Source organism: Typopeltis vanoorti, chromosome 23 (genome assembly GCF_054136105.1).
Source record: "Typopeltis vanoorti isolate ZY-2024b chromosome 23, IOZ_Tvanoo_1.0, whole genome shotgun sequence".
In the NCBI taxonomy this organism is placed as follows: Eukaryota; Metazoa; Arthropoda; class Arachnida; order Uropygi; family Thelyphonidae; genus Typopeltis; species Typopeltis vanoorti.
Window position 1 is genome coordinate 12878070 of NC_143571.1, and position 21792 is coordinate 12899861.

At 33.8% G+C, this 21792-nt stretch overlaps 1 protein-coding gene across 1 annotated transcript in view; it reads left to right on the forward strand.

The window, feature by feature from the left end:
• LOC150093629 (pyruvate dehydrogenase (acetyl-transferring) kinase isozyme 3, mitochondrial-like) overlaps nt 1–21792 on the forward strand; it is a 149807-nt gene that overhangs the window by 45993 nt on the left and 82022 nt on the right. Inside the window, exons 3-4 of the mRNA XM_090412654.1 lie at nt 353–424; nt 9399–9586. Coding sequence (XP_090268780.1) covers nt 353–424; nt 9399–9586 — 260 coding nt within the window. The remainder of the gene's footprint in view (nt 1–352; nt 425–9398; nt 9587–21792) is intronic.

Consider the following 21792-nt stretch of genomic DNA (forward strand, 5'->3'; position numbering starts at 1 on the left):
TCTTATGAATAATATCCACCTAAGCTTGTTTATTAGATTTAGTTCATTGTTCATTTATACTGTAATAAATTTTGTTCTTATTTTTATTGTATTTTTTTAATGAACAGCTGTCTGTATTAAAGCCAATTGTGTCATCCAGTCACCTACCAAAAACAAAATCCTAATTTTGAATACAGAGAATTGCTTTAATTAATTAGTTGCAAATTTCTTTATCCCTGATTTCTGAATTTTTTGATCTTGATCAGAATTATGGTTAATATGGAAAGATTAAAAAATTAAATTACTGTTATATTGTTCATTGGTATAGTTTGTTTTAATGAAATCGGTATTAACTTATTTTTCTATATTTTAGGTATCAGAGGAGTTTTGAAGAAATATTGGAATTTGAAAATAGCAATGATTATGATGTTAGTACATTACAGAGGTAAGAGTTGGTTTAGCTTTCGGCGTGGTTCACACATAGCATTAATGTTATAGATTTAATGCTTAAAACATTAAAAATAATTGGTTGTTGATGGTTGTATCCTTGGAATTAACTTAGCCATTTACTATATTCATCAGTGTATATAGTCTGTTCTTTTCTTCTTGGAAATTTTACACAGTATTCCATATTTTTGTATTTTTATTACAAATGAATGACAACACTTGAACTTTTCTGGCTGTGGTACTTAGTTACATTTATCTTGAGTCAAATCATAAAAAATAATAAATACCAGATGGATATTAACATTTATAGTGTGAATCAGTTCTGTTTAATTAATATTGCTTACATCAGGCATGGCCAACGTCATTCAATACGAGGGCCAATATATGATGAGTGGTAGCATCACAGGCCGCACACTTTTAGACAGAAATTAAAATAAACGCTGCAGTTATATGTATTGAATTACTATATTTGTTAAATCATTTTACTACTGGGAGAACAATATAAAATACTTGATTGATTTAAATATAAGTTGTGAAATTAAATTTAATTACATATTTCTGGGTTTTTTACGTGTAACACAACTTAATGAGAACACTGTGGAAGTTCATGGGCGGCAACAAGTTCATCAAAGTTGATTTTCAACGATGATGACGATATTCGTAACAAATCCTGAAGGCAGTCATCAGTTAGTAAGCTTCTTTGTGATGATTTAACTGCCCTCATAGTTGAGAAAGTGCATTCACATATGTATGTGCTTCCAAACATAGATGCAATTCTCAAGCTGAAATCACTCAATGCAGGATATTTTTCCCTTGATACTAGTTTCCAAAAGTCAATGCCTATCTCCACCCTTGACTGGAAAAAGGGGTACTACTATAACTCGCACAGAGAAGCAGTAGATTTTATAAATTGAGTAATCTTTTTAAAGCAATTTTGATTTAGTGTTGAGAACATAAATTGTTTCCATCATCAGAAATAATGACTATAACTAGTATATCAATCAGAAAACCTGTGGTCAAAACTAATAGCTAAATTGATAATACATATACAGTAATTTAATACAGTTTTTATCCTGCCGCTGGCTGCACAAATTCACGTTACGGGCCGCATGTGGCCTGCTGTTGGCCGCCTATGGCTTACATGGTGGCATTACAAGTGATTTTTACACATGTTGAAGTTTATTACACAAAAAGCTGAAACCTGGAGTTTAACACCATTAAGACCAAGTTTTATTTTCAGCTCAGCATGAGCACTAGTGATCATTCTGCAGTTGTTAGTTTCTTCCATCATGTGGTATTTGCATATGGAATTAGTAGCTATCCTGATTCTTCCTGTTGATTTATTAAGATGTGGCTTGCATTAGTGAGATATAACAATCTTTAACATAACTCTGACAAAAATCCAGTGGGAGTATATAGGGTTAGAGAATGTGAAGGCCAATGCATTTGTCTAATTATGCTGAAAAAGTGACTGCTCATTGAAAAAAATAAGTCACTTCATAGTATTAATGGTACCTATAGATCATCTATAATAGAATGTAGCCACAGTGAAATAGAAACTAGATAAAATCATGCATAAATTATGATAATGTACACATATTTCATGATGCATCATATATCACCGTTGTAAAGGAATGACATGTTGACCATTCAAAAATAATAGGATATAAATATGTGCAAACAAGGGCAAAATAGATGCTGAGATTACAACACTTATTAGATTACCATTAGGAAATCTAATAGCAAGAAGTGCTGTTGTAACATATACTGGTGTCCAAAAGCTAAGGGTAAACTACATTTTTACCTGCACATGAAAAAATTTTCATGACTACAGTTAAATGTGGACATAAATTTATTCCCAGCATACTAATAAATTATATTACACAAATGTGTTATAAATTTCATACAAATTAAATTGCAATGCATTTTTGGCAAAAGTTACAAATTTCCTGAGGACAGTTTTATGTAAACACTGTACATTAATTCCTTAACTATACGGAGAGATATTTCAGTATGGAATATGTCCACCCCAAATTGCAATACAGCTCTCGCAACATTGTACCATACTTAGCATCAAGTGATTTAGGAGTTCTTGAGGCACGGTAACCCAGTCCTCAGAGCAAGGATAAGGCCTTGTTTGTTTTCTCGAAGAGAATTTCTATCAGCACTGCATCTTCCTATTGCATCCCAAACATGTTCTATGGGGTTTGAGATCTTGGGAGCATGCTGGCCATTGAATTAGATTAATATCCTCTGTTTCAGAAGTGTCTCTACTGCTCATGGAGTTAGCAAGCAAGGCAAATCTTAATGGTTTCTAAAGTATCATGCTTCACTGTCAATATTTCATCATAAGTTACTTTGTTTTCATGATATCAGGTTTAATACCACTTTCCTTCATAATGTGATCCATATAGATAATGAATAACAGAGGGGATAACGTACATCCTTATCTGAACCAGCTTTAACATTAAACCACCTTCCTGTACTTCCTTCAATTCTAACTGCTGACTTACAACAGAAATAAAGACTAAGTATTGCTTGATATAATGGACCATTGACAACATTTAACTGTAGCGATTCGAATAGCTTCTCTCTTGGCACCTTGTCATATGCCTTTTCCAGATCTATAAAACTTAAATACAGGTCTTTGTTATTTTCCCATGATTTCTCAACTATTTGTCATAAAGTGAAAATCTGATCCTGACAGCCTCTATTTGGCCTGAATCCAGCTTGTTCTTCACCAAGCTTCTCTTCCACAATCCTTCTCAGCCGTTTCTCAAGTATCCTTGCATATATCTTACCAGGAACACTCAGTAGAGAAATACCTCTGTAATTCTCACATTCAGTTTTATTTCCCTTTTTATATATAGGTACTATGAGAGCTCTACTCTAATCATCTGGAATTCATCCCTCTCTCCAGGCCTTCTGAACTATGCAGTGTCACCACTGTAAGACTTTTATACGTGAGCATTTCTGGTCGAATGTCATCCACTCCTGCTGCCTTTCCACATTTTAGGCTTTTGATGGCTTTTCCTCCTCCAAGTATGGATATGTATTCCTGACTGCATGCCTGGGCAGTGTTTTTTTACCACTGTGCTGTTATCACTGCTTGTTCCATTTAGCAATTTTTCGAAGTAATTACTCCATACTTCAAGGATATCTTTTTTTCTCCTGTTTTCATTTATCATCTCTAATTCCTTTTATAGCACTCTTGACAATTGGAAAAATTCTAGTTGTCTGGTGAATCTATTATAGCATTGTTCAAATGGTTAAAAAATTACAAAAACTCGAAAGAAATTTCTAAAAATCGCAAAAAAAAAAAAGCAAATATATCCAAAATTTAACAAAATATAAGAACCTCATGCAACAAAAAACTTTCAGATGAACTTCACTAACATCTGAGGTCTTAATTCCAACATCATTGATGTACACCACCTACAGACATCCAAACTTGATAAAGCTATTCATCACGAAACCACAACTGGCATTCCCTGCAATAATCTCTCCCATCAACTTTCCTTGTTAAGTCTTCCATGATTCCTTTCTCAAGAAAGGTCGGACTTGTGCATTTGTCAGATCTGACATCCCATGCTAAATCTTATCAGACTTTGAATCCTTTCTTTGTGATCTGCCTTGGCTTAAATCCTTACTTAACTATATTGACTTCATTTGTTACCTTTACCATTCTTCTAACTCTGACTTCACCCATTTATTTGAATATTTAACTCTTAAACCAGATCATATAAATCCAGTTATTCTAATGAGAATTCCTTAGTGATTTCATCATCATCATAAATTTCTTGATATGTACCCTCAAGGGGTGTTCAGGTTATTATGACAGCAGTACATGATTAAATTTATGTTGTTATTAATCTCCTATCAACAATTTTCCTCCAAATTTAGTCTCTTACTTGTCCACCACTCTAATAGTGTTGTATCTAACATTTCATGCTTCCAAGGCACTGCTGAGTGGATTTTAATGTCCACAATTCAAACTAGCTTCCCTTCTCCAACCTCAGTAATGACTTAACAAATTGTTCACCAACTCACCAGAATTCCCTGATAATCCTCATCATTCTCTCAACACTCTGGACCTTTTCTTAACCAGCTCTCCCTCCAAATACACCATTTATGTTAGTTCTCCTCTTGACAAGTCTGACCATAACCTTGAGCAAGTCTCCCTTTCTACAGATATTTTCAGTTACGCATCCCAGTAATACTATAAAGGAGCCAACGGATATAACCTTTGGGACTTCTGTGCTTCATTTCCATGTACTAATTATTGTATCTACTCTTCAGATCCTAGCACCTGCTCTGATCTAATGGGATGAATGCTTGTATTCCCCACTTCACTCCAAAATCTCAATGCTTATTTAAATTGTGGTTTCCCAACAAATTGTGCCAGAGCATTCTGGCATTTAAGTCATGAACTTAACTCCAGTCACTCATTAAACTTATGCTACAGCATGAGTAACAACTGCAAAAAATCAACGAATCCAAGCAAACTTTGTAATGGCCAAATGCACTAATCTTGTCTCCTGTCCAAATGGCAGTTGGGCCTTCTCATCCCTTGTCAAGGCCATGGGATGTAACTTCTCTTCTCCCACTGCTTTCACATTCTGATGGTATAGCAGCAGTCGCATCTCTTAAAGACAAGGCAGATCTTTTAGGATCAGCTTTCCCCCCCCTCTCTATCTTTCTTCCCAATCAAGCAAATCTCTTATTATTCCACAAACTGTCCATAGTATGTCTCCTCTAAAATTTCATGAAGAACCTAAGAAAAATACTTAGTAGCTTTTGATTCCAATGTGTCTTACTCCTGATAGTATTCCTCCAGTTGTACTGAAAACTTGTGCTCCAGAACTTGCACCTATCTTATATTGTCTCTTTTCTTATACTCATCTGGCATCTATATGACAGCTTGGAAGTAAGCTGATGGCTAGTCTGTCGACAAATAAACTATTGCCTTATTGCTCTGGCCTCAGTACTCTCAAAAATAGCGTAGGCTGTCAACAGTCACCTCCTCTACTTAGACTCACTAGTATGGATTCCACCATTTATGTTTTACAGCAGATCTTCTAGCCAGCCTTACCCAGGAAAATGTCAGAAACTGAAGTGATCACCCCAAGGCATTTGATAGTCTGGTATCATGGCCTCCTTATGAAGCTTAGCTCCTATCTTATGGTATTCCTGTGAATGGATTGCCAGCTTCCTCTCTGGTCATTCATTGTTGGTCATGGTGGATGGTTTTCTTTCGTCAGACTTTTCAGTCAGCACTTTCACTCTTTTTACTATACATCAGTGATCTTCTCTCTCTCTTTGACATGAATTCCTATTCATAACTTTGCTGATGACAGTACTCTCCACTCCTCATTTTTGTTTTCAAAACCTTGCAGTGCTCAGGCAATTAACTCTTCAAGATCTTTTCTAACCAGTGGCATTAACACTGACCATTCTCAGATGAAGTGAGGATAATCTGGCAATTTCAATGCCACCAAAACACAGCCCATCTCCAGGGTTATGTTTTGGTAGCACATCAGTCTTTGGCCTCTACAGCCTCTAAAATAGCCTGCTATGCTTTTTCTGTTCCAAACAGTATTTCTCTCCTGCTCAACTCCTGACACTTCATGAAGCTCAAATCCACCCAACTCTATAATACTATTCCCACATTTGGGATGGTATATCTAAAACTTCCCTCGAAATACTTGAATATGGATATGAACAATTTGCTTAATTGATAACCCCCCCCCTTGCTCCTTCCCTTACTGGCTCCCTCCAGTTACTTTCCAATAGACACTGTTACTGCATTATGTCTTTTCTATGAGCATTTCTTTGCCACTGCCCTAATAAACTGACAGCTACAATCCCTCCACTTATAATTTTGTACAAACACGAGCAGTTGCTGGTCAACATGCATACAATTCAACTCTGGACTCATCAAATCAACTTCTCATCTTCAACCTTAATTTCCTATGCCTCTGCTTTCCAGAACAGTCTTTCTCATGCTGTTTTTCCCAATGAATATAGCCCTCAGGACTTCAAGAAATGCATCAGCAAATTCCATTCTTCTAACTACTTGCCCACACATAGCGTGTGTGTGTATTTTTATATATATTTTTTTTTAATCAAAGTGTGTTACAGTATAATTAAGTGTGAATTAAATTTTCACCAGTTGAAATTTATATACAAATATAAATTATTTACAGAAAAGAAACTTTAGTTTATCACAATATAAGTTTTGTAAATTTTTTAGATTCATATCGGTCGCAGGCTTCTTATCTAGGTTAGATTCAGCCTTGGACTAATTAAATGTTAAAAAAACACTCTTCCCAAACTCTTGTTCCATTTAGACTTCCATCATAGCCAAACTCTCCTTTATTTGCTGTACTTTCCATAGAAAAGTACAAAAAAAAAAAGACAAAATTGTCTTTTTTTTTTTCTCCTGTCAGTTCTCATTCCTCTCAACATGGATTATGATAATGCTATTGCTATTCTCTATATCTAGGGTGCCTCAGAAAAAACACATTGAACTTTAAAAAAAAATATAATTTCTGCATTGCTTTCAAACTCATGAGCTGGCTGTCCTTATCTGTTTTTCTAAGGATCCTTTTCTCTATTCCAGGTGTGTAGGTTCCTTGTTCTTGCAGCTTATTATGGATGAACGTTTGCATCATCTGCTACAATTATGGTCAGTCAGGTATAGCTGATCATCCTTGGCCATCTTGCACTGAATCAAATAGAAAAAATTGCTGTATTTCACTGCAGTAAATACATTCTTGAAAGACTTTGGAATTAGTAGCAGATTAAATAAAAAAATAAAAATAAAAAATCTTAATAAATATGGTTGGTGAAACTTCCCAGGATTTAGGAAAGAATAGTTTTCACACATTCTACCCAACATTTAAGGCTAGCTACCAGCACCCATAGAGGATGCCTCTCTTGGGGCCTTAGGTTTCACTCTAACATCACTTATTGTTTGTGTGTTTTTGTGAACATTATTACAATTTTTATAATATGTGGCAGGTGATGTCTCTCTCTCTCTGATCGAGGAAATATTGGAACCATTAAACCTGAGGATGAGGTTTCCTTATTTTACTTACCATCAATAAAAATTCAACCAAAATGGTTGAAATATTTTGCACCTCTGTGTTCTTTGTTCATATTTTCTTAAGTTTTTTATTTTATTATTTTTTTCTTTTTTATTGCTAATTTTCACACCATATTTTTTCCAACAATTATACAAGTAATCAAATAAAAAAATAACATTGTCTGCATAAAATAAAGACCCAAGTTGAATATCTCAAATTTTGATATCAGGATTAATAACACTTTCCTTGATGTGATGCATATAGACAATTAAGAGTAGAAATATCATATACTCTTACCTTACATCACACAATTTTGCTCTGTACTTCAATTCTGTTTGACTTATAACTTAAGTGTAGACTGTGTGTTGTTTTGTAAAATGTCCCATTTACCTCGTATAACTGCAGTTATATGAGTTATATATAACTACGTTTATACAAGTCTCTTTGTACTTTGTCATATGTCTTTTCTAGATCCCCAAAACTTAAATACAAATCCTTGTTATATTTAGATTTTCGACTGTTTGTTTAAAACTGAAAAATCTGCATCATGGCAGTTGTGACATCTATTAGGCCTACTCCCAGGTTGGTCTTCCTCATTCTTGTTTCCACAACTTTTCTTAGCCTCTGAGGAACTAGTAGGGTTTTTTTTTTTTTTATACTTGGTTATAAAGCATATTATACATGAGAAGAAATTATTTGTTGTAATCCTTATCCAAGTGTAAGCAAACGTTTGTGTGTGAAGTATCTTTAAGTCTGCTTCTATATAGAGGCTGTTGATGTCACAACAGTTACCTTAGTATCTCATAATGCAAAACACACTTCCTTTCGGATGCACATGTTGCTATGCATTATGAGAAAGGTCACCTCCAGTGGAGCTTTGACCTTTATTGAGGTCTCATCAGTGTGAGTCGAACACAACAGTTACCTTAGTATCTCATAATGCAAAACACACTTCCTTTCGGATGCACATGTTGTTATGCATTATGAGAAAGGTCACCTCCAGTGGAGCTTTGACCTTTATTGAGGTCTCATCAGTGTGAGTCGAACCTAGGAAGATGCAAAGGTTGAATCAATGCAAAAGTCTTATATTTTCCATATGCAAATATTAAAATGGGTTTATCACTATATTATTAAGATATAATAATATTGTCTTAAGTTTTAAGATATATTTCATATTATATCTTAAAACATGATTCCAAATATGTTGTAAGAGATAGAAATGGAACTGTCCATAATACTACCCTTTATTCTAAGTTCCATAAATTTGTTGAAACTTTCAGAAGAAATTTGCTATTGTTTATTATCTTGGCTAAACTTGCCACTTATTCTATATAAAAATTGGTTTGGTATCTTTGTCAGAGTATATATTTCACAAGTTTTGTTTATTGTAACAAACATTCATAGAAATAACTGATGATTAACAATACTGGACGTATCTAAAGTATCAGATAAGAAGGGTGTGAGCAGGAGAGTGAGAAGCAGGTTCTCTACATGGAGAGTGACTGGTAAGTGTGAATGCTTTGTCTGAAAGTATGGTGAGTGCACAAACTGAATGGGTTCAAGATACAGCTTGATGATCTGCTAACTGCCAAACTAGAATGTATTGTTTAGTCAAATCTCATTATAGCAAACACCATTATATTGACCTTGCTAACTATAATAAACTGCTATGAGGTGTCATCCGATAAGTGAATTTGCTTAAGAAAACACAGTTGATATGACAATTTTTTTTTTTTTGGTCCTTACAAGTTTGTTACAATGAGAATTGAGAATATACCAGTTGATGTGTGTTTAATTTAATAAGAGCACATCAGTACTATAGTGTTTTTTTGTTGTTGTTGTGGAATTAAATACAAAAACTTAATGTGCTTTTCTTTCTGATAGGTTTTGTGAAAAACTAAATAAAATATATATGCGACATTCTAGTGTTGTTCCTACAATGGCAGCAGGTATCATTGAAATGAAGGAATATCATGGACTAGATCAGCATACAATTCAAACCAACATCCAGTATTTTCTAAATAGATTTTATCTTAGCCGAATTTCAATTCGCATGCTCATCAAACAGCATAGTAAGTTTATTGTATAATTTTTAAGCAACTTTTTCAACATGGATCATTTTGTTTATTTTATTTATCCATTTTCCAATCTGTGGAAATTGGGTTCATAACCCATGGTGGCATGAATGTTTGAAAGTTCTTGTAAGTGATATATAATTTGTATTGCTTGGTGCAAGACTATCATCACCTTGCTTAATGGATACCTTGAAGTCCCTTGTTTGGTCTTTTTGCCAGGTTAACTCTTAGCCTACCAACCTATGATACTAATGTACTATAAGTTCCTAACTTTCATAGGTGATTCATATAAAAATATATATTTAGGTTAAAAAAATTTATTTAACTTGACTCCTATAATTAGTTCAGTTAGACTTATGAGTGCTTGATAGTAATAATAATAATGTTCTGCTAAGGTTTATGGAAAGTAAATGAATAAAAATGCTACATAATTATCATATTGTTGTGATAGTAAAAGCTCTATCTAACAAGTCCAGGACATTACAATGCCAGTTAATAGTTTTATTATTATGTGTTTTAAATTAAACTTCCATCCATCCACTTTGACGTCAGTCAATGCCGTATGGTTACTCAGATGCTCACTGATGCCACATGGTCTTGTAAATGTTTTTCTCGAGGCTTTGACTCTCTGAAGATCAGTCACTTCAGACACCTCATCCATCCATCTCCTTGACAGTCTACCCCCTTCCTCTTTTTCCCAGAACTTTTCCTTCTATTACTGTTTTGAGAAGTCCTTCCTCCATCCTTTCAATGTGCCAAAAGTATTTCAACTTTCTTCTGTCAATATCCTTGAAGTTCTACTGGTCCTTTCTAGCACCCACCCATTTGTCTGCCTTTCAGTATATGATATCCTCAACAGCCTTCTGTAACACCACATCTTCAAAAGCAGCTATCCTTTTTTTTTTTACTTCTTTAGATTCCAAGTCTCACATCCATAAGCCATTGTTCGAAAAACAGCTATATCCAAAATCCTCAGCTTTGTTTCCATGGAGATAGATCCATCCTTCCAGTTTTAAACAGTCTCTGACTGTTACTTTAGCCATCCCTAATGGCTAAAGCAACAATCAGAGATTGTTTAATAGCAATTCTTCACATTAATAATGATTCCCAGATACTCATACTTGCTGATCTCAATTCTTTCTCTATTAAAATACACTTGTTTCTCAGGAGTTTCTCTGTCTATATTTCCTTTAAGAACCATAATCTTTGTTTTGCTAGGCTAAAGTCATATGTTCTTACTGATCTTATTAACTTTGTCAAGAATATGTCCTAGTTCTTCTTTATCATTACTGTATCATCAGCATACCTCAGATTACTGATCAGTCTATCACCTGTTAATGACAGGATACTTTGATTAGACTTAAGGCTCATCCTACCAATGTGTCAATTGTGGTAGTTTATGCATCCCCACACAGATAGGCCTGATGAACAGAGTGAAGAATTCTATGAAAACTTAGATTGTTTTGGACTGCCTTTCAAGGAGAGATGTACTTTATATCTTAGGGAACTTTAATGCCAAAGTGGGTAAGAGTATGAGAGTTAGGCCTGAATGAGGTCAAAATTAGACTTGCCAATCCTTTATCCAAGTGTAAGCAAACAAAATTTCATGTGAAGTATCTTCATGACTGGGCTACCTGTATAGGCTAATGACTTCACATTAAATTTTCTTAGTAACCTAAAATGCAAAGCACACATTATGACTTTGCATTATTTCAACTTTGGTATCTCTTCTGGGTGTGGCATAGCATTATATGCACTTGAAATCATTAGCCTCTATAATACAAGTAGCCTAGTTGTGAAGATTCTTCATGTGCAAACTTTGTTTGCTTACACTGATGTAGGATTAAAGAAGAACATAATTCTTGACAAGTTTAATTTAAATTATAACAAAGTGAAAAACTTTCTACAACTGGTGTTTTATATTACAAACCTCTACTCATGAAAATGTTAGAACTTATAGCAGGACATCCTAGATTCTGTACTCTACTGCACTCAGGACTGACATTTATTTTTTCAACTGAAGCCACTTCAGTTGATAAAATTCATCTACCATCTAAAAAAACTTTCATTAAAATCTATGCCAAAGTGGGATTTGAATTAATATCCAAAGCAGAGAGAAAAATTGAGAATATGTATATTAGAAACAACTAATTTTTTGTAAAATAGTCCAACTCAAAAGCATGAAAAAAAAAAAAATACTAATATTTGAATGTAATTTTGTTGTTCTAATATTCAGGTTTTAAATTGCATGAAATTCTTATTTTTTCATTGTATGGAAAATATCCAGACTAAGCTTAAAATATAATCTTCCTAGCCACTGAGGGGGGGGGGGGTATATGTTAATAGGAGAGCAGAAACAGTAAAGCATCTTGGCATATCATCTAGTGCTGCATCAAAATCATTGGTGTACTTTGTCTTTTCCACTTTACTAGAAAAACAGAAGTTTTGAATAGCATATAATGCTGTGAGGTCACAGTATTATGTCTCCTAATTACGTGCATTTCTTCTGGCTGAAAAATCCCGTTTCCCACGAAAAAGAAACCTGCATCTTCTATATGAGACTAGTTAACTTATCTTCAGTTGAGGAGCCATTGTGACAACTCTTTGTATCCTGGACGAGATTCAAACTGGGATTTTTCCAACCAAAGGGCATCAGTTTTACTGACTATGTAGGTTCAGAAGGAGAATTTTAATAGCTTTATATCAAAAAGTATTCATGACTGGTCCTGATGAAATTTCTTCTTCCTTCCCTTGATTGTATCTATTTCACAGTTTGGAAATCTACATTCACTTCATCTCCCTTTAAAATAATGGAAATTTATTACGAGTAAAATTTTATCACCATCTGAATGCCCACCATTTAATTGACAACCACCAGCATGGATTTTGGTGGTTATCAATTGAATAGTTAATCAAGGAGACTCTCTTCTCATTCTGCAGATCTCCTTGCATACATATTCACCTCTGGACATCCCATTCCATCTTCCCTTTCATGTTAAGGTCTATGGTAACCTATCATGGTCATATAACTTTTCTTTTTTAGAAACATGTGTACTGCTTATGATAGGCACTTAATACAATTTGCATTATAAAGAAACTGGTCATTCTAGCTTATTGTTTTGTAAGCATACTGTAACATAATGAAGGAAGTCTGAGGTGATTGTGTCACCTCACTCAACTGCAGTGCTTTGATGAATGAACATGAGTTTTTTTTGAGTGTCCTGATATCAGGAATTAATGAAAAACACATGTGCAGCAAATTTTCCATTAACCTCCCAACTAGCTAGGACGTCTATAGACATCCAGCTAAATCTGGATATGATTCAGACCACCTGTTGCAAGAAGATGTGATAATCCCTCATGCAGAGGGGAACACTTAATCAGATTATCTCATGTTCATAGCTGTGTCTCAGTTGCCTATAACAAGAAACTGCATTTCTTGTTCTATGCAGGGTAACTTGGATCTTAATTATATTGGATAGACTAAAAATATAGAAATTATTTTTATTTTTCTCTTTTTAGTGTACAATACAATTTTTATCAATCAGGGAAAACATGCTACAATTGAAACATAAACTATTTCACCAAAAAAGTAATAATAAAATTAATAAATAAAATATATAAATAATAACGTGAACATTTTCACCTTGCCAACACACAGCATTGATGTTATATGGCTTCCAAATTTCTTGTGTGGTAGATTTATTTATATATATGTTACGGTTAAAGTAATAAATCCAGTCATTATTAATAATTACTGGTTAAAGTGAATAATTTATGAGAATTAATCACTTTAACCGGTTTAAAATGAATAATTCCTAGAGGAGTCTGGTAAATGTAATAAAAACATGTTTATAGGTTTTATATATAAGTTTTCATTCTCACTAGAAATTGTAACAGGTTAGGTTAGTTTATAATGAAAAAAGTAAGGAAAGTACTTCTTTTGCGCTCAATGAAATCAGAAATCATTATAAACTAAACTAACCGAACCTAACCTTTATTGGTTGAAAATCATTATAAACTAACCTAACCTTTATCAGTTGGAAATCATTATAACCTAACCTTTATTGGTTAGGTTAGTTTAGTTTATAATGAAAAAAGTAAGGAAAGTACTTCTTTTGCACTCAGTGAAATCAGAAATCATTATAAACTAACCTAACCTTTATCGGTTGGAAATCATTATAAATTAACCTAACCTAAGCTGTTATAATTTCTATTGAGAATGAAAACCTATATATAAAACCTATAAACATGTTTTTATTACATTTACCAGACTCTAGGAATTATTCACTTTAATCGGTAATTATTAATAATAACCGGATTTATTACTTTAACCGTAACATATATATATAATTACAAAATTTTGTAATAGAAAGTTACCGCTACAATGAAGTTCAACAGAATCAACCATATTATTGTCTTATTTCTTTTTCTTGTTTGGGAGAAAAATGGTAAAATGTCACTCTTATATCAGATTTTATAATGGCAAAAATAGTAAGAAAAAAATCATTTGCATTTTCTTTTCAAGATACAAAGAAAGAACATTATAAATTCACCCATTGAAAAAGAAAATACTACATATTTTTCTTCTGTTATATGATTTTTTTTTCTTGTAGTACAAAGAAGAAATCACTGCTTCTTGTAGTATAAAGAAGAAATCACTGCATATAACATGAGAGAATGCAAGAGGACAAAAATCTGTAAATTGATTACATTATAACTAATAGAGAAATCATGTCAGAAAAAATTATTTATGTAAGAGTTCTAACATCAATAGATATAACGACATTTTCTTCTAGTTTAGATATGTGACATTATTGAAGTAGCTAAACCTTTGCTACTATTTTACACTAAAACGAATGGGCATGTTCCCCAAGTGATGTATGTTTATAACAGTTGTCTTGCAAACGATTTATAAAATAAATTATATGATATATCTGCAGATTGAATAGGTCTATAACCCCCCCCCCCCAAAAAAAAAGACAATTATGTATTGCATATGCTCCTTTTCTTTTAAAATAATTCAAATTCTCTTTTCCAAGATAATTGTATCAAATAATTTATAATTTTTCGATAATAAAAGTGAAATTGATCATTATAAATTAAGAAATTATTTTGGCATAAATAATGTATCAGCATGTAAAAGAAATGTCAGTATTTCTGTGTTAGGATGTTTGCTAATCAATAATTGAAAACGAAACAAGACATTTTTGATGTATGCTGCACTACAGTTTGAGGCACTTTAGTGTGACTTCTGGCGAAGTTCTCTTTTTTTTCTCAATAGCAATGAAAGTAATCTAAGCCTTTAGCTTTCCTCCAGCTAAGAGGATTATTATCAAGTATTTCTAAGATGTAGATTATTTCAGAAATAGTGACCAGCAGTAGAAGTAGTAATATTTAGATTTTTTTTTTTTAAGAAAAAAAAAGCAAAAATAATACTACTGAACTTTCTTTTGTATGGTATGCATATAAACAGTTTTACGTGGTGAAAATATATCATAGTATTTCTAAAATTTCAAATTTCAACAGACAGTAGAACAGTTTATTTTAGATTGCAAAGAAATAGTATGGAATTATCAACAAGTAATTTCATTAATATCCTGAAACTAAATTCTGATTAACGATTTGGAAATGAGGATTGCTACAAAGGTCTTTCAGCTCACAAGTTTCTGGCTTAAAGAATATCAGTCACACCTCATCCACCCTTTTCCCCAGATTTGGTCTCCCACATGACTTATTTCCTAAGTTTTTTTTTTATTCCATAAGCTAAAATATATACTTCAAGGATGAAGGTCTCAAGATGTAAATGAAATTAAACAGAATGTGACACAACAACTCAAAACTATTCCATGAGAATAGTTCTAGAGAGATGCTTCCAAAAGGGAGGAAAAATGCTGGGAACACTATTTGAGCCTGGAAAAGAATATTTCGAAGGGGGAGGGGGTATGTTCCTATAACTTAATTTTTTGTATATATTTTAAATAAATTATGTACTGGAACTTTTTGAGCTTTCTGCATTTTTTCCAACTGGTTTGTCTGTTTTGTAGGATGACAAAAACAGTTTCTAGGAGGAAAAATCCTGCAATTCCTTTGTGAGACTAGCTGACTCATTTTCATTTGAAAAGCCCTTGGTACCTGAGGTGATTTGAATCTATCTGGGACCAAGGGTATTATTTATACATGTTTTTGATATTCCATGTCTGGAATCTCTTTTTTTGACTAAAAATATTTGTATCATGTTATCATCACTTTTTCTATCACTCCTCTAATGCTCCCAGTCATTCTAGTAGCTAGTGGTGTGCCACAAGGTTCAGTGCTAGGACCACTACTATTTAATTTGTACATAAATGATAGAGGAAATAACCTGAAAGGAAATGTTCAGTTGTTTGCTGATGAAGCAAAATTAGATAGAGTAATAGTGAATCAAGGCAATGATGTGGTGAGCTTGTAGGATGATTTAAATAAGCTGTTTGGTATGGACAAAAGATAATGGGTGTCAGTTTAATGTGGAAAAATGTTAAGTTATGCATTTTGGGATAAATAGATTGCAAGTTGTGTACCACATTGATGGAACTGTACTCCAAGAAATAAATTAGCTAGCGATGGTGGTAGACAGAATTGAAGTTTAGAGGTTATATGCTTATAACATATACTTGGCTATTGAAGAACACATGAGATAAAGAAGTTGTTAATTATAAGGCCTTGATACATCCACATCTAGATTACCGTGCTCAATTTTGGTCAACTGGGTTTCTTGGAGATGAAGTGGTGGAGAAGACTCAGAGGTGGGCAACCAATATGGTGAGTGGTCTGTGGAATGTTCTCTGTGAGGATAGATAGGTAAAAAAGAGGGGGATGTGATTGAATCATTTAAGTTACTTTAAGGGTGTTATAGGATTGATGCAGAGGAAATGTTTCAGCACTTGGCTAGAGGAGGTAGAACAAGAAATCATTATTATGACGTGACACCTCCAGGGAGTCCAGAGACTCATCGAGGGAGGGCACCTACTTTACAACTCTCCATCTCCACCAACCACAGCTACCTTTATCATCTACACCAATGCTATCTATTGCTGACTACCACTAGTATTTTCACAGACAATCACAAACATCCATGCCCATAGCAGGATTCGAACCCGCAGCTTTTTGGCTGGAGAGCGAATACGCTAATCATCCTTGGAAGTTGAGTAAATTTGTGGTTAGTTGGGAGTGAGGACTAGATTTTTCACTTTGTCTGTTAAATGGGTTCAAGTAGAGGTATGATAGATTATGTGGATAGTTTGGGACTCCTGCAATGTGTCTTTGGACTTCAGTGGAGGTGCCCATACAATAATAATCGTCTACATGTTTCAGAATACCAGATAATTCCAACCATTCTTCAAACTCTTTTTTTTCAATCTCTTCTTCACCAGTGATCCTTGTCTTTTTGATATACTGGGATTTTATTGTCTTGCATAGAGTAGTGCTCACAGAATTATTCTCATCCATGTTATGTATCATGAGAATATGAAATGCAATGATCTTTTTTGATTTCCGTGCATCATTTCTTTGGATTATTTCAGTGTTCTGTTCTAAACACATATACTGGGTGTAACTGAAATTTTTATAAGCTTTGCTTTGGAGAAGGAAAAAAAAATTGTTTTATAGGTTTTGGAACATTCACTCCTGGTCTTTCACTTTGAAGTTTTGGTTCTCCAAGAGAATGAGAATGATGTACTCCCATAATGGTGTTTAGATCTTGTTCTTCCATTAGAAATAACTTATTTTATGGAATGCATTCTGGTAGCATCTGTAACTCCCAAGAAAGGAAATGTAAAGCATTGACTGATGGTATGTTAGTATAATCATGTGGTATTACAGCTAACTATCAGGCCTTAAAGATGAAGGATCACTTAAGTCAAACAAATTGGCTATGTATTCTTGATAAAAATTATAATAGTCAATGTGAGACCCATAAATACTTATGGTCAGTCAGAGAATTTCAGGTAACATTCAAGGAAATATCATAGGTTCTTTGCAATAGGTTTTTAACTTTTTTTTTTTAAATAGTTCCATCCCATCTTCTGATCTTTTCTAACAAAGTGCATTTAACTCATTTAGCTAGCTTTTTATCAGATTCCAGCTTGTAGGCTATATTGTATAGTGAAACGACAAATTTTTCATGTCGCTGCTTTTAGGATAGTAACATTTGTATTGTTCTTTGTTTGGGAGAGGTAATTTAGCATTCTGTAGTATGAAAGAGGCTTTTCAAGCCATGCCTTATTTGTTGGAAAATAATTTAGCATTCTACAGTATGAAACAGGCTTTTCAAGCCATGCCTTATTTGCTGGAAAGTACAGAAATATTCTGTGTTATGTATGAAATCCAAGTACACAATCTATTTTGGAACTATGGAAAACTCATGCCACGTTAGCACAAACTTGTATCATCAGACTTGAGTGGTATCATAATTTCACTACCCATTTGTCTGTAGATGCAGTGTTAATTCAGATACTAAAAATTACAATTTAAAGAAAAACGAATGATCATTATGAAATAAAGAGCACAGTTTCTATATAAAATCTTCAGAGTCGCACCAGGTTAATTTACAGAATTTGAACATGTCTGAGGGTGGTCTGAAAAGTTCTCAGCCTAACAATGAAAAAACGAATTTATAATTTCAAAATTATTTGTATTTTTCAACATATACTCCCTTAAGACTAATACATTTATTCCAGTGATGCTCCACCACCATTATCCCGTCCCTGTAGTTCTCAGTAAGATCTGCAAAATACCCCTCTACAGCTGCAATCACTCCTTGATTTGAAAAAAAACTCTGACCAGTGAGGAAGAGTTTTGGGAAGAGATAGAAGTCAGAAGGAGCCAAATCTAGGGAATAGGGTGAATGTTCCAGCAATTCATGATGCAGTTTCCTTAATTTTTCGATTGCCAAAACACCTTTGTGGGCAGGTGCATTGTCTTGATGAAAGATGATTTTTTTCTTCTGCAAACCAGGTCTTTTCTCATGAATTTTTTCATCTAGTCTCGTTATAAGATTGGAATAATATTTCCAGTTATTGTTTTACCCATTTCAAGATAATTCCATGACCTTTCCTGCTGATGGAACCTACTTTGTCTTCTTTGGCACTGAACAACTGGCTTCTTTCCACTGTTTTAACTGCTGTTTGGATTCTGATATGTAATGGTGAATTCAAGTCTCATCCATAGTAATAAATCGACACACAAAATCAGTTTTATTCTTGTTAAAATGCTCCAAGCACTGTTCAGAGATTTTCATGTGAGTGTGTTTTTGATCTGCTGTGAGCAAGTGCGGCACCCATCTTGCTCAAAGCTTTTTCATTTGTAATTCTTCATGCAAAATATATCCTACACGTTCTTTTGAAATGCCTATAGTCTCAGCAATTTCACGCACTTTGACTCGCCAGTCATCCAATACCATATTATGCACTTGATCAATGATTTCTGGTGTTGTTACACTTTTCTGATGTCCTTCACATGGATCATCTTCAAGGCTGGTACAGCCACAATTAAACTCAGCAGCCCATTTCTGAATTGTTAAAAAAGGAGAAGAGTGCTCATAAAGTTTTATGAACTTCGAATGAATTTCTTTTGGAATTAAACTTTCTTTTACAAAGAATTTTATAACTGCACAATACTCAATTTTATCCATTTCAAGGGATACAGACAGCTGTATAAAACAAACTACTTGATAGAATGACTTGCAATTTCACATGGATGCTTATGACAGATGTACCAACTTAGAAAAAGAAATCTTGTTGATAGTTTTGCCATCTATGGTCGAGGCCAAGAACTTTTCAGACCACTCTCTTATATCGAATAGCATGATACTTGTTTGAAAGGATGTGTTTTTGTGTTATGGGATACTAATGCAATTAATGTGAAACCAATTAGCTTCTATATAGAAATAGCCTAGTCATAAATATACTTCATTCACAAACTTTGTTTGCTTACACTTGGATAAAAGAATTCAGAATATAATTTCTTGCAACTTTAATTTAGGTTAATTTACAGAAGCAGTTTTGGTCTCAATTGTTCAAGGAGAGAGTTCAGAGGCACTTTTACATCTGCATAACCTGAATTGATATGATTAACCATTTGAAAATTTTAGAAGATTACTAATTTAATTAGTAGAGTATACATGTACAAGAGTGGTCTAAAAAGTTCTTGGCCTAAAAAAAAAAAAGTCTGAGAACTTTTCAGACCACCCTTCTTATGTATATTTACCTTTTCTTTTAATGATTTAGCAATTGTCATTAAATCTATTTAGTGGAATGATATCAATTTTGTCAAGCAGTCTTTCCCCTAGAACAGCTAACCACATGAACAGTTTATTCTTCTGTAATTCAAACCCAGTTCACGCTAAAGAGAGAGCTTAATCCTCATTAAATTAGCATTAAACTAATTCTTGATTTCACTTCATGCGTTGTTTATAAATAAAGTTTGTTGACACTCCTTTATGACAAACACCATTATGACACGCTCTCTCTCACTGTACCTAGTTATTGAATTGCTGAAGTATTGGCACAGTATTGTGCTGATATTTTAGTCAGGATAGTTGTGGTTGGGTGAGTTTGCTGTATATGGATAAGGTGTCATTAGCAAATAGTTAGTTTAGAAAGGATAATCATTTTCTTTTCTTGTAGTACAATATTCCTGAATTTTGAGATGTTTGAGAAATACGTAAGATACCTGGACAATACGATCAAACAGAAAATGCATCATTAATATCTTTTAGTCACATGGAGGCTTAAGAGTTGCCGTGCCGAGAGCATTTTTCCTTCCAAAATGCTTGATGTAGAAATTTGCTTGTCATCATGGAGCCGATAGTAGTGCCTTCCTGCAAATTAGGTGTCATAATAGCTGTTCACTCCCCATCCCTTGTAAGGCCATACCTCCTCTTATATATACATTATTAAAAAAAAAAAAAATCTCAGAGTATAATTTAATTCTAGATAACTGTCATGGTCAGCTTGGAAATCACTTCCCCTTTGTTAACAAATCTTTTTTAAAGATATTTTAGAATATATTAAAAAATATTCATTCCCTTTACACAGAATCTACAATTTTTACCATCTGTGTTGGCTACTTACTTGAAAGAACAAAATATACAAGTTACTGCTATGGCCTGTCTGTCTCTCTTTCTCAGAGAAGTTTAAAAAATAAAACATTCTCATCACTATTCTTATTTTAAGCTTTTCCCTTGTAGCTGAGGTATATTGATGACATTTTTATTCGCATAGTCCAAATATATTATTAGATGCATTCATCAGTGACTTTGATAGCCAGCATCCCAGAACACTCGCATTTTGTCTCTCTACATGTTGTCTATAAAGCTCTTGTGTAGTTTAATTTTTAATAACTTGGCTTCTGTATAAGATATAAAAAAAGAAACTTGTAAAATGCAGCAGTGAGAGAATTCATTCAAGATTTAGCATATTTAATTTGCAGAGATGTTATCTTAATTCATATTTATCATTTTGGATACAAAGCACAAATTTCAAAATGTCCTTGACATTTCTTGTCATTGTGTTTCAGTTATATTTTTTACTAAGTAATTTAAGGAAATTACAATGTCACTAGGATATACATTAAAATAAATATTTAATATACTTCAGTATTTCGGCAACGTCACGTTGCCATTTTCAAGAAACTTAAGAACAAGACACGTGCACACAGGCACAACAAACAGTAAATGAGGAAGAAGCAGGAAGCTATTATTTCTCCTAAAGTCCTAATGTCCCCCCTAGCGGGCAATGTTGGTATTCTTGGGCGATTGGGCTGAAGGTCTTCTGATGTAGGTTTCCCAAATTTGAGGCAGTCTCATGCAGCCAAATTTGTTGAGGTTCGGATTGTTTCTTAGAGCTGAAGCTGATTCCATGAAAAACCTTTCATACTTGTATTTACCACAGTGTACTATCGTGGCTTTCTTCCACCGGATGTAGTCCTTGTGTTCTGAAATTCTGATATTGGCTGTCCAGCCTGTTTGGCTAGCTTACAGCTGCAAGGGACCTGGTATACACCAGGTAGGTCTGGGGGGGGGGGGGTCTTTAGTAGAGCGGATAAAGGATGCCAATTTTTTATATGGTCTGTAACAAGAAGTTAAGTCATGTTTTTTTAGGATTTTTGTAATTTTTTCCGAGGTGCCTCGGATATAGGGTATGGTGATGGATTTAGAGTAATCC